The sequence below is a fragment of the Mizuhopecten yessoensis genome, unplaced genomic scaffold (genome assembly GCF_002113885.1).
Source record: "Mizuhopecten yessoensis strain PY_sf001 unplaced genomic scaffold, ASM211388v2 scaffold5459, whole genome shotgun sequence".
Taxonomy (NCBI): Eukaryota; Metazoa; Mollusca; class Bivalvia; order Pectinida; family Pectinidae; genus Mizuhopecten; species Mizuhopecten yessoensis.
In genome coordinates this window covers 394,880-408,291 of record NW_018406060.1, presented here as the reverse complement: position 1 = coordinate 408,291, position 13,412 = coordinate 394,880, and the positions used below count along the sequence as shown (strand labels likewise).

At 36.2% G+C, this 13,412-nt stretch overlaps 1 protein-coding gene across 5 annotated transcripts in view; it reads left to right on the top strand.

Annotated features, from left to right (window-relative positions):
* The window catches only part of LOC110450699 (mediator of RNA polymerase II transcription subunit 14-like), a 34,557-nt gene that overhangs the window by 8,714 nt on the left and 12,431 nt on the right, over nucleotides 1–13,412 (top strand). For all 5 annotated transcript variants that reach the window (XM_021498334.1, XM_021498335.1, XM_021498333.1 and 2 more), the window contains 19 exons: nucleotides 234–312; nucleotides 1,220–1,263; nucleotides 1,614–1,702; nucleotides 2,425–2,480; nucleotides 3,460–3,572; nucleotides 3,929–3,997; nucleotides 4,269–4,308; nucleotides 4,696–4,824; nucleotides 5,360–5,438; nucleotides 6,260–6,419; nucleotides 7,560–7,755; nucleotides 8,288–8,334; nucleotides 8,637–8,765; nucleotides 10,442–10,518; nucleotides 10,805–10,916; nucleotides 11,216–11,264; nucleotides 11,522–11,659; nucleotides 12,000–12,091; nucleotides 13,060–13,209. In XM_021498334.1, coding sequence (XP_021354009.1) covers nucleotides 234–312; nucleotides 1,220–1,263; nucleotides 1,614–1,702; nucleotides 2,425–2,480; nucleotides 3,460–3,572; nucleotides 3,929–3,997; nucleotides 4,269–4,308; nucleotides 4,696–4,824; nucleotides 5,360–5,438; nucleotides 6,260–6,419; nucleotides 7,560–7,755; nucleotides 8,288–8,334; nucleotides 8,637–8,765; nucleotides 10,442–10,518; nucleotides 10,805–10,916; nucleotides 11,216–11,264; nucleotides 11,522–11,659; nucleotides 12,000–12,091; nucleotides 13,060–13,209 — 1,848 coding nt within the window. The remainder of the gene's footprint in view (nucleotides 1–233; nucleotides 313–1,219; nucleotides 1,264–1,613; nucleotides 1,703–2,424; nucleotides 2,481–3,459; nucleotides 3,573–3,928; nucleotides 3,998–4,268; nucleotides 4,309–4,695; nucleotides 4,825–5,359; nucleotides 5,439–6,259; nucleotides 6,420–7,559; nucleotides 7,756–8,287; nucleotides 8,335–8,636; nucleotides 8,766–10,441; nucleotides 10,519–10,804; nucleotides 10,917–11,215; nucleotides 11,265–11,521; nucleotides 11,660–11,999; nucleotides 12,092–13,059; nucleotides 13,210–13,412) is intronic.

Genomic DNA, 13,412 nt, shown 5'->3' with positions numbered 1-13,412 from the left:
TAAAAATAATAACAACGGGTCAATATCACAAATCATCAACCTCCACATGATTATGATTCAACAAATGAGGATGTAAGACAAATGTGTGTCATCTAATATTTTGTTAAATTTGATGAAAATGCCATGCTAAGTAAATTTATGTCTGTATTCCTCTTGGCTTTAAGCATTTACCTTAGATATGTTACAGAATTGTGAGTTTCTGTGTATATTATTTTTCACTTCTGTTATTTCAGGTGAATTACATTCACCAGCTGGCCCAGTCCCGTCTCCTTGACAACGACCGACCGATTCACGACCTTTATAGGGTGCTTCGTATCCTTTCAGCCAAACATTCTACAATGACCAGTAAAGCATGTGTACAGTGATATATGAATTGATTGTGATTTTAATTTGGCTGACTCATACATGTTTTACACCTTAGGGCTGTTCCATAATTAATTGTATGGGGGAGGTGGGAGGCACCTGCATAATTATATTATAGGTGGTGGGGTCTGAAAAAGTGCCTCCCATCCCTCCATACTGTTATTTCTGGAACAGTCCTTAGTGTACATACAATTTACTGGTCATTTGTCTGATGAAGATGACAGAGAATATGTCATACAAGTCATTGAAATGTCACATAAACATTACACTGGTTGTGCTATATGAACTATATATACAATCTAGACCTTTCAACCTGAAGATAGGGTTGGACAAAATAATCAGTATTAAAGCACTTATGTTCAAATATAAGCATAATAACTGAACACGGCATTGATTTTCATTATATAAAAAGAAAATACATGTTATGAAAATGTAGGTAGCTTTGAAAATATCATATATGTTTATGAGTTCTGTATATCCCAGTTGATGGATTCCTAAATGTAATTCACTGCTCTGGCCATACGAATCATTGAAACTTGAAAGAAGAGATGACCAGATAACATCAAATGAGGAGTCTCGGCAAATCTAATCCAGTTTACATGTTTTGGCCTACTAGGTGGGCCGTCATCAGAACAACATACACATATTTCAAAACTAAAGTTAAAAAAAATCGCCATTTAGGGTGATATATTGATGTAAATCATCTATCAAATATTATGAGTTATATTATAGTGTTTATAGATAAACAGGTAATATCAGGTAATATAATAAAACTTTGTATTGTGTATGTTAGTGTGTTGGTGTACTGGTAATAGTTTAGTTAACTTGTGTGTAATTGACCTTAACTTTTGTGAAGATTCGTTTTGCCAGTCACTACAGCTTGAGGTGCTGAATTCACAGGTAACTATTTTGATGTCGTCTTCAACTGTGACTTGAAATCTATAACGTTTTCTGTTTTTCTGAATGCTAATTGTACTAATTTGAACAAATCACTTGAAAACAGTACACTATGGGTTGAGAGTTAAAAAGTAAATTTCAAACAAGCAACTGGCATATAGTGCATTTTCAGGGTATATTTTAAAATATGAATAAGAACTTTTGATTACCGTAGGAACGTAGATATTGAAGTATAGTTTCTGTGTTGAAAATCTACAAACGAAGGGGATAATACCGGTATGTGGTAGCGTAAATATATCTGTGCCAATGGATGAGCCAGCGTTATCTTTCAAATTTGTGTGTGTGTTTTACAGACGCAGAGACTGATCAGGGAGCGAATGGGAGACAGTATACGTGTGGAAGAATACCTGGTCGGCAAATCACTCGTCGTGTCCTACTGGAGGTACGTGTTGTAATCCAATAGTTGCAGTAACCAGTATACTGTAGAAGTATACGTAATTCGTTAAAAAATCAAGGGATTCATAGGCTGTTGGAATTATCTGGTGAACAGTATGTTGAACAAAACTCCAACAGAAAGATATATTTATTTCACAGTATTTCATATAAAAGCTTGAATGTGTTCTAAAAATCTGGCCAGCTAGATGATACAGATATTTCAGTACCCTGGTATGGCAGTGATAGGTAGTTAATTGTCATTGTCTTTGGAAAATCATTTAATTGTTACATCCTTTCGGTAAAAGCTAGATTTCTTAAAAGTAATGATATAGGACTATTCCAAAAGTAAATGCATGCGAGGGAGGGAGGCAGGGGTATTTCAGAGAGTCTCTTCATACCTTGAAGAATTCCCCCCTCATCCAAGCTTTAGTGATGAATAAGGATAATTCTTTGAGTATCAGCCTGTAGGTTTTGCTTGCATTGAAATGGAAATGCTATCATACCCCCTTTTTCTGGAAGGCTACAGAAAAATAATTATATATACATATATGATGTCAGTGTTGTGATCAGGGATAGATCTGGAGGAAAACATTAAAGGAGGATTGAAATTTTATAAAATTGGCTTCAACAATTTTGAGGGGGTTATTTGTAATTTAAGCAAGGATACCAATTTAATTCTGTTAATTAAGAATTTGCCCAGTGTATTAAATATAAATCTGTGTTTCACAGAGACCAGTTGAAGCGAGAAAAGCAGCAGCAACAACAGTCACAACAGGAACCTGTCGGTGAGTGACAGAAATATATACTGTTTACTGGGAAATTTTCGCTGCAGTTTATTTTTTTGCCTTTTTTGCCCTCCGTAATGAGGGCGAATTTATCATTACAGTGAATAGTAGTACACAACAAAGTATACATAGTATTTAATTGTGAAGGGCGAAATTAAAGCTGGGCAAACATGAATTTTACCGGCGAAGGGCGAAAATTTCCCAACATACAGTATATACACAAAAGAAGTTTGGATCACTCTGTAAAAATGTTCTGTTTAAAATTATTCTGTTTTCTTAAAATTAATGTATATACTTGAACATCTTTTCTCCTATACCCTTTACAGGTAAATCTTACAATATAGCTGTTGTGAGATTTTTCAATCTCACTGCCCAATACTGTAAATGTACCTATTTTAGTGGTACTTTAATTTTAGCACTTTTTCCGCTCTAAATACAGTGCTTAATAGTTAGGGCTGAACACATTGAAGCTACTGTATATTATTTATTGCTGCATATATCTTGTGAGTGCACCAATTGATCAATGCAATAATATCTGTTAAAATTTGATAACGCGCTAAAAGTTTGAGTCCGTCAAGATAAGTTCACCATACATTTATAGTATCACTTTATTAGTCTCCCACCAATACTACTTGAAAAGGCTATAAATTTTCCCTCCATCTGTCCATTACAATTAGTCTGTGGGTCTAATTGTCTGGGTTTTATCTCATATAATGTTTCACTTACAATTCTCATATTTTGTATGTGAGTGTTTCTTTGGATGGTGGATTGTTGCTTACTGCTATTGGATCTCACACCCGACATCTTTTAATGGCCTCAGCTGTTAATAGGATGTTAAACAAAATAAAAACAATCGTTTATTTCCGATACCAAAGTTTGTCTGGAGGAAGGAGACTATAAATCCTATTTTGTCCATTGCAACCAGATTGTTTGTTATACTTAAAAATGGTTTAATGTTAATTGACATTGGTATTTACAGTATACAAATTGACAATCCATGTATCTGAGGAGGACTGGGGCCGGCCATTACAGATCAGCCACACCCCACCCATGTCTCCTGAGGAGAGTCATAGAGTGGGGCTGGCCATCAAGGTATGTATAGTCATTTGGATAATGGGTTCAGCTAGGACCAAAACAAATATTATGTGTGTTTCAGGTAACATGGCATATTAAGATTGGCTAGGTGAATAGGGTGTCAAAAAAATAAAATCTTTGAGGCGCTTGAATGGCATGTTCCAACAACAGTAAATATATAGATTATCCAAACTCAAGGCAGAGTGAAGCTTGAATCCAAGTGAAAATTACTCATCCATGAAAAGTTTGTCACACGCAAAATAAAATTATTTAGGAATTTATTATTTTCCAATATTCAGTGAGTTTCCTACCATGAATATCTAGTTTATTATCAAATAAAATTATCACATCCTTCCTGTGTTTACTTGTTTCAGAGTACCCATCTGTCGATCGAGCGACTCCTGATGCAAACGATAGAGGTCCGGACTCACGCTAAGCTACAGGTACGAGTCTTCACCAGAGCTGTTCCAATCATGTTGATGAATTAAGGGTTGTAGTCTAATGCTGAAAATATGTTAACAAATTGAGTATCTTGATCGAAATATTGTGTTGTAACAAAAAAGTATAATCAATGTTTCTCTTTTGCCCACAAATGCTGAAAGGAAGAAGAAGATATTAAAAACAATGACAAAAATTTAAATCTCATAGAGTAATATTGAGAAAAAATTCTATCTTTTCTTCTTTCAACATGAATGGTTGAATTTTTGATTTCAGGATCTCGCAAAAGAAATGAAAAGATACAAAGTGGAAAAATGTAAGTACAGTCTAATGATTTGACGGGGTTTCATTCAATAGAAATATAAAGAATTTTCTTGAACATTTGGCAGCACAATGATTAATGAGTGTTCAATATGACTAAATATTTCAAAAAAGATTTGTGATAGCATTGACATGATACACAGGTAAATATTGTTTACTTCAGTTGTAAATTGGTGACATGTAAAAATAAAAGAGCATTGAATTATATTTTACATGATCCTAGTTTCATCCATATCCCACATGACATTTTAGTCTAATCTTGAAATTCCATGACAAATTGTGTGTGTCATCTGGTCATTTGTTGTTCAGATGCTTTGTACAGTTATCTGCAAGAAATTGAAGGATTTACAACATGTAACAAAGAAACATTTGTTTGCTGCAGGTGAGATGAAGGACCTTCCCACAGCGCTCCACATTCCCGTGTTACACCCCTGTATGGAATCGGAGCACCTCCGGATCATGATCGACTCGCAGAGAGGCACAATGATGGCCTCCACTCCCGCACAAACAGGTACCAAACATAGCCGTTCTCACATACTTTTATGTACTTGTTCCACACCTTACTTCAGTCAACGTTGCACACTAACAGACTAATCTCTTTCCCTGGCATAGTTAATTATACTCAGAGCCTTGTTTGAAGGAAAACTGCTAGATTTATGTCATCCTATCCCAGCAAATCTATCCCCTTCAAAAAGTGGGGGGGGGGGGCAAATTTTTCATGAAAGCGAATATTCATATGTACAGCATACTGCACAATTATAGTCATTACTTGTGAAGGGCCAAATTAACGTTGGCAAATATAGATTTTAATAGTGAAGGTAAGTTTCACAGTATACAGGATGTAAAATAATTGATAAACCTGTCCAATGGGGAAAAAAAAGATACAAACATTTATAACCAATCTGATTGTAAAGATATCTGATCCCCTTGTTTCATTGTAAAAATCATCTGATTTCCGTCTGATTATAAAAACACGACTTTCCATCTTAAATTGTGTCAAATGTATATTAAGTACTTAATTAACAATTATGTTTTTATTATTTCAGATTTACAGGTCATTGATGACATCACAGAGTGTCTTAATAGCGACAAGAAGGGACTCGATAAACTTATTGTAAATCTACGGTAAGTATTCCGCTTTACTGCGGAAATCTTAACTTAATTGCATTTAGGACATTTGATTTTATGTCATCGGCCTTAAAGCTGTGGTATCCTAATGAATATAGACTTTATTTATTTTACAACAAGTATGAAACAAGTTATTTCAACTTACATTAAAAACTCTTGTTGGCCCAGGAGTCAGCACACTGGGACCGTGTCCTTATGTGGGAGGAAACCAGAGTACCTGTAGAAAACCCACATGGTCGGGCAGGGGACCCCCATACCTTTTTACGTCCCCAATTGGGGAATCAAACCCCGGCCGCCTTGGTGAAACGCAAGTGTGTTATCCACTGCGCCATCCGACTATCCAAATTTACTTTTTGAGGAATACACCTATACACCAAATTACAAGCATGTACCATACATCAGTATATAGTGTTATTAACTCATTCACCCTAGAGGGCACATTTGAACTCTTCCAACTCAAAGGTTGAAATAGTTCATTATGCAATTTTAGGGGTGAACGAGTTAAGCCTATTAAGTAAAAACTTGTGATTCAGCCACCAGCTGGTAGGAGATTATTAAACACTAAATAAAATACAATATCTTCAATTATTCGCCATATGTATTGACATAGGGCACACCATTGTTTTTCATAGGACATTATTTGTAGGACATTTAAAAAAAAAAAGTCTGTTCCCTTCCATGTGTGCTGAAATAATTTAAAGTGACAATTAGTAAGTTCATTGTTACAGCATTTTGTTTGCTGAGGATCAAATTTTGAGAGATCTATTTAAGACATGCGATTATCTATTGATTATCTATTATTTGAATTTTTATTTCAGACTACAGCTGTGTTTACTCCGGTGTGAAAAGTCCATCCAGTATTTGCAGACAAGTTGTCTGCGCCACCTGCCTCTCATCAATCTGGATAACCATCCCCTGGACACTCTCGGGCCTCACAGGCTTTACATACGTATCCCCAAACAGTCCAGTCACTATGTGGTGAGTTGGGAGATTTTGTGTAGCGTGACTATTCTGTCTTTGCGTATTGCAGAGTTATCTTCTCTTGTGAGCAGGTATTGATTGTTACGTCATATGTTTATGAGAGTAACGTCATCAATTTTTGAGAAAACGACGTAATTTTCTCACTCAAACCAATGACGTAACAATCAATACCTGCTCACAAGAGAAGATAACTCTGCAATACGCAAAGACAGAATAGTCACNTGTGGTGAGTAGTGTGGTTTTATATTCAGTTTTACTTCGATTATCTGGTAACCTTTGATCGTAGCTAAATTTGACTGGATACTGAAAATGCTGGGGCCTGTTCGTTTATGTGTAACAACTGGTTTGTCTTTTAGTAAATGTAACATTTTCAAGAATAAATCCTGGGGGACCTGCAAATGTTTGTCAAGACTTGCCTGAAAGCTGCATCAGATTACTAGGTCTGACCATATTTCATAAACGAACATCTCCTGTCCAACGCATCGGATCCCGATCAAAGAAAGCGGCCTTTGATTACTGAGACATTATTTTACAGTAAAAATAGAACTGTTTTGGAAGCAATCGATGAATATTGGGACAACCAGGCTAGTTATTGTTGGATCAGTAGGACTTCAGTTTATTTAGTGATCTTGACAGGGAAATTCCATGTGCAAGTTGTGCATGAAATAAAGAAACAAAAAAACTTCACTTTGATGATAGATTTTCTTTTACTGTTTAAGTAACCTGTTATTTATTGAACTGATTTAATAATGAAGAAGAACTTATCTTGTTTCTGTACTGGAATCTTACCACACTTTTTATGATGCAGTTTTCACTCATCAGAGAGCAGTGTTACAGTAATTAAAATTGTTTGGTTTGGTTTGTTTGTGTTTTATGTCCTATTAACAGCTATGGTCATTTAAGGAAGTGCCAGGTTTTGGTGGTGGAGGAAAACCTTGAGTTCCCAGAGAAAAAACACCTACCAACAGTCAGTACTTGGCAACTGCCCCACGTAGGCCTCAAACCCGTGACCCAGTGGTGGAGGGCTAGTGGTAGCAGATTGTCCGACCCCTTAACCACTTGGCCACTGCAGCCCCTGCAATTATCATTGAATCAGTAATTGTTGGTCACACAGATTTACGTGCTTGTTAATTGTAGGTGCTGTCACTGCGCGAGAAGAAAGACCGATGTGTGGAGTACAAGTACTACCTGGTGGAGACCACGGCGTGTACAGCCGATGGTACGGAACTCGACCTGTCCGACGACATCGGAGCCAAGCTGTTCAGGTCAGCTGGTCGTCTGCTGCCCCTCGACACGTTCGCCTTCACACATGGTCCCTACAGTAAGGTGTTTGGTAAGTCATCAGACTTCTCATATTAGTGATGGGCTTGTGATCAATTATGATTCAAAGTCGATTGGTTTGCCCATTCATTACAAATTCCATAAACGATATAATTGGTTCATTATTGAAATCAAAGCATTTAATGTATATGAAGTAAAAGTGTGCATCAAAACTCATTTATATTCTGATGACTTTTACTATATGATCAACAAACTGCAGAAACGTTGCTTGAAATGCAATTATCATAAAAGAACAAAACCTAGTGTATAGTTAACAACTCTGTCTATTGATGTGACAGTAGTGTTTTCACTTTATTGGAGCATTCAGTCCCTATAAAATTATAAACCGATTATGCAATTGATAACATCATATACAGTCTGACCTAACAGGAAAACTTGTGTAATTTCCGACAACATGTCTTTGGACGAAATGTCAGATTTACCTGTCTCCACACCCAAGGAGTCTGATAATCAAATAAGACAAACTCCATAATTTAATACAATAAAATTAAAAAGAAATAAAAGAATAAATTTTGCCCTTTCAGATGATGATGAAGAAACTGAAGTGGAACTGCAGAGAAGGAAAAGAAAGGTATTTTTTTTCTTTTTGAATATTGTGCAATTTAATGAAAGAATATACATGATGTAAGACTGTTTTAGAGCTGTCAAGTGTTCTGGAAGTTAGAATGTTTTAGACGTACTGGTATCTTGCATTTTGTAGCTTGGTTAGCCTATATGCTACATGGTATAATTTAAGCGATAGACATGAATTAGTGGACGAGAGGTAGTGCGAAAGCTGCTGAAATTCGAATACCGCTAAAATGAGTATACTTTCAGTATGTCCAAGCTAAATTGGGATGTTTTTCGCCTGTTAAACAATGTTCCCCAATACAGGTCCTGCTTGGTGAGATGGAAGAGCCGCATGCTAAGCGACAAAAGGGAGCAGCGTATTATGTACCAGAGTTGTCCTACATATTGGCAAGCTGTGAGGAGAGGATACCGCTGGTAGCTGTGGGACACGAGGTAGGAAACACTCCACAGTGCTTTGTGCTGTCAGATATACAGGGCCCAGCCAGCTCGTGCTGTACACATGCTTTGTGCTGTCAGATACACAGGGCCCAGCCAGCCCGTGCTGTACACATGCTTTGTTGTATGCTGTCAATATATATTTGAGAGCCGGCAAAGCCAAACCATTACATTTTTCCGTGATATTGGTATTTGTACATCATTGAAATTCACTTATCTACGAAAAGCAGGCATCAACATAAATATATATATATATATATATATATATATACAACATTCGATATAGCGCCCTATCTAGCTAACATAAACCACTCTAAAGCCCTTTACAGTACATAGATATCGCGCCCTATCTAGCTAACATAAGTCACTCTAAAGACCTTTACAGTACATAGATATAGCGCCCTATCTAGCTCACATAAGCCACTCAAAAGCCCTTTACAGTACATAGATATAGCGCCCTATCTAGCTAACATAAGTCACTCTAAAGACCTTTACAGTACATAGATATAGCGCCCTATCTAGCTAACATAAGTCACTCTAAAGCCCTTTACAGTACATAGATATCGCGCCCTATCTAGCTAACATAAGTCACTCTAAAGACCTTTACAGTACATAGATATAGCGCCCTATCTAGCTCACATAAGCCACTCTAAAGCCCTTTACAGTACATAGATATCGCGCCCTATCTAGCTAACATAAGTCACTCTAAAGACCTTTACAGTACATAGATATACAATTAATACAATTAGCAAATACATTCATCAATACAATAATACAACATGCTCCAACATATTTGATAAAGTAACTTTCTATTGCTAGTTAACATTTTAAAAGAGGAAGAGATGATAACATTAACGCATGCCGTCCTATAACAGTGCTGACCCCTACTCCAAATAGACATAACAGACAGTGTTCAGCGTACTGTAAAAGTAAAAAAAAAAAATCACGACATGGAAATGCTGACGATTTTATCATCAAATAAATAGCACAAAAATATTGAATATTTGTGAATATTTATTTACAAATTCAGATATTTAGAATATAAGCCTTTAAGAACTTTTGCCAATATGAACATTTTCACACTGCGATAGTTTAAAGAGTCATGATGTGAACAGTGCGAAATTTCTCCACTTCAACAGTGCTCTAATTATAAACTACTTCATTTTTGGTTGTATGTTAATTTGCAAACTGACTGCATATTTTATATGTGAAAACTTGAGTTCATGATCCTATTTCAAAACTTATGGTGATTTATCTATGAAATGAATATTTGAGAAAAAAAAAAAAATTCCCAGAAGTGTCTTGTCCTGGAAATCGGTTTAGCAAAAACAGAGAGAAAAAATGATTTTGCAGTATTAGCTTAAATGTTTTTCATACTGTAAAATAGGAAATTTTCACATGTGGATTTTTTTCGCGTTATGACTCCTTTAACTGATCGTGGTGTGGACATTTCTGCCTCAGTATTTGTTCTGAAATGTATAATATTCTTTTTATCTATATTTGTGGGTTGATATCTTCGTGCTGATTTACTCAACACTAAAAACCATGAATATATCCCCATCTCAAACATGTTCACTTCCATCATTGTCATTGATTCTTTATAGACAAATTTTGACACAAGAGTTGAGGTATGTTCTGACTTTCTGTATTTGTTGATACATTCTATTTTGTAGTTTGAAAGGAATGGTGTAGTGCATTCTGGGATACAGGTGGACTCGGAGGGAAGCTGTTTCTGTCTCTCTATCCTCAGGTACGATACTAGGAGAAATCTTTTCGTAACATCACTTTATTGTAAAATTAAACAAAACGTATTCATCAACTTGCCTTTACTTAACCCTTTCAACACTGTAGACCATAATGGACTCATCCATATCAATGCATGGTAGAGTTAACTTAAGTTACTTAGGGGTGAAAGGGTTAAAAAGCTCATGTTTTGATAATTAACTGGCAATGGAGATGAGAAGTAACGTAGATCATTATTGCTGTATCATCTTGCTATCGGACCTGTATGACTGGTGTCTTCTGCTCTGTCGTAGCCTGCCTGATGTGGAAGGTTGTAACAAGAGAGCCTGTGACGGTCTCAAGAAGGCACTGCTCTCCCTGAAGCTCCGCATCCTCAATAAGCCATCCAGGAACTGGATTGTCGAGGTTAGTTTTATCACGAAAACATTTCATATCTGAATCTCCAATATTTCATAAGTTTTTTTATCTTAATAATTTCGTTAATAAAATGTAGGCAAGTAACTTAATAATGATGGAAAACAATCAAATATTCTATACCGGAAAATAATCACCCAGTGAAATATCCACCCTTCATCGGTAAAATTGCAGAAAGCAAAAAAGACCAAAGTTACAATGCAGAGAAAATTTCCTCCATGTATACTGTAATGACTTCCCATGGAAGGGAAACGAAAGTTTGTAAGAAACTGTTTATGTTTCTGTTCCAGTTCTTGTTTGCCAAGGCCCCGCTAGAGACTACTAACAAGAAAGAATCAGGTAAGTACGTGTAAAGGTAATTGAAATTTTCATGGTAGAAAAACAATTGCAGAGTTAATAGCAACTGATTGATGTTTGGACTACTATAAGCTAAATAGAAATAGATAGATTTGAGCTTCAGTTGCGGTTTATATGCACAAACAAATTATAACTGTGCATGTAGACCTCCACTTTTATGGAGATAAAACAATTTGAGATTGATAGCAGCATTGTATGATCCATAGTCTCACTGAATTCTTTAACGGATATTTCCTCAGGTCCGGTGCAGCGTGTCATTTTCATGCATGAGCTAAACTTGGACAACCTTAAGAAGGTGGTGAAGGAAGTGATTGATGAGTGGTACTCTATCTGTCACCTCTACAGCCTCGTCGCTGATTTCGCTGAAATCTACAATGGTATGTAAATTTTGATTTCTTCTATTGAATGGTGTTAGTGCACTTTAATACGGAAAGTTAAATTGATGTTGGTTTTTTTTCATGATTAAATATCCAACCATTTTGACAAGTGTGATAAAAATACAGTACAGTTGAATCAGTTTTGACAAAAAACGATGCCTTCCTTTACATGGTGTCTTAATTGTACAAGTTGAAGAGCTTTAAATTGCTTTCAATTAAGACCTTAAAAAGAAAATAAAGTAAACTTTTTAATTGCCTTTGAGATGTTCCCCATCTTGTTTTTATCACGCACGATGCAGGGATGAATGTACTGTAATGCCTGACCTTAATTGTTTCACAGACCAGCGGTCAGGACTGCGGAGCACTGTGGATGTCCACTCCTACAGCTACAGGAAGCTCACCCTAGTGTACGGCCCCAACAGGTCCAGTCTGGTGAGTTCAGTCTCCAATATTTTGTCTCCTATTCGATCAAAATGATTGTAACATCATTTAAAATCATAATGATAAATCTGTCTTTATCTCCCTAGATAAGGACAGCCCAAACCTGTCTTTATTCAGAAAATTTCACCACTTAACCATTTATGACAGCACAGCAGCTTCAAGAATATCCTATTTAAATGACATTACCATATCACAATGGGATTGCATCATCAGTTTTGGCCAACAGGTATTAAAATGACAGCCTTTTATTTATGTAATAGGTAAAATATTCAATTATATTAACAGCAGGAAAGCGTTTGGGGGAAATGTAATCAGTTGTTCTGGAGATTAAGACAAAGACATTTCCTCCCTCAGAATAAGATTTTAGAAATTCAGCATTCAGCAGCCCTTAGTTGACATTTTTCTGTCTATTTCATCACACTGGACTTATTCTCAATTCCAGTTTAAATCTTTCTGTATCAGCATTAAATTTGAATTTTGTCCAGTTGTATTGATGCTGTTTTATTTTATCTGAGGCCATTTAGCCTGCCATGATCGATCAAATGATTGGTTGTTTAAAATAAAAAATAAAATTGTTGCTGTTTCTCAGAAAGTAAAGAGATTTTTCTCTCAAATTCCGTATTTAAAGTAGATTCTTCCCGTTAACTAGCTTGTCTTGTGTATTTCCCTTTGGAATCTCTTAGGCTATTTTATATTTTTATCAACTGAAGCAGACTGTAGATATACTTTCGATTCCTGTATACTGGGAAATTTTCACTGCAGTTTAATTTTCGCCTTTATCGCCCTCTGTAATAAGGGTGAATTTAACATTACAGCAAACAATTGTAAAAAAGATAATATACATAGTTATTAAATGTGAAGGTCGGATTTAATGTGGGCGCAAATTGTATTAAGCGTCGAAGGGTCGAAAATTTGATTGGGTGAACATTTTTCGGTAAACAGTATGTGATGTATTACAGATACACATCCAGTGGAAGAGCGACAGTAAACAGTTCGTGGTGACCTTCGGCACGATAGGACCCTCCATCACCATCAACCCACACGTCATAATGTCCACACAGATACAGCAGGAACTCAGCTGTCACAGAAATCTCGCTCAGATTGCTCAGGTATAGACTAGCACTATCCTCATAGTCTAACACTATCCTCATAGTCTAACACTATACTCATAGTTTAGCACTATCCTCATAGACTAGCACTATCCTCATAGTCTAGCACTATCCTCATAGTCTAACACTTTCCTCGTAGTCTAACACTATCCTCGTAGACTAGCACTATCCTCGTAGTCTAGCACTATCCTCGTAGTCTAGCA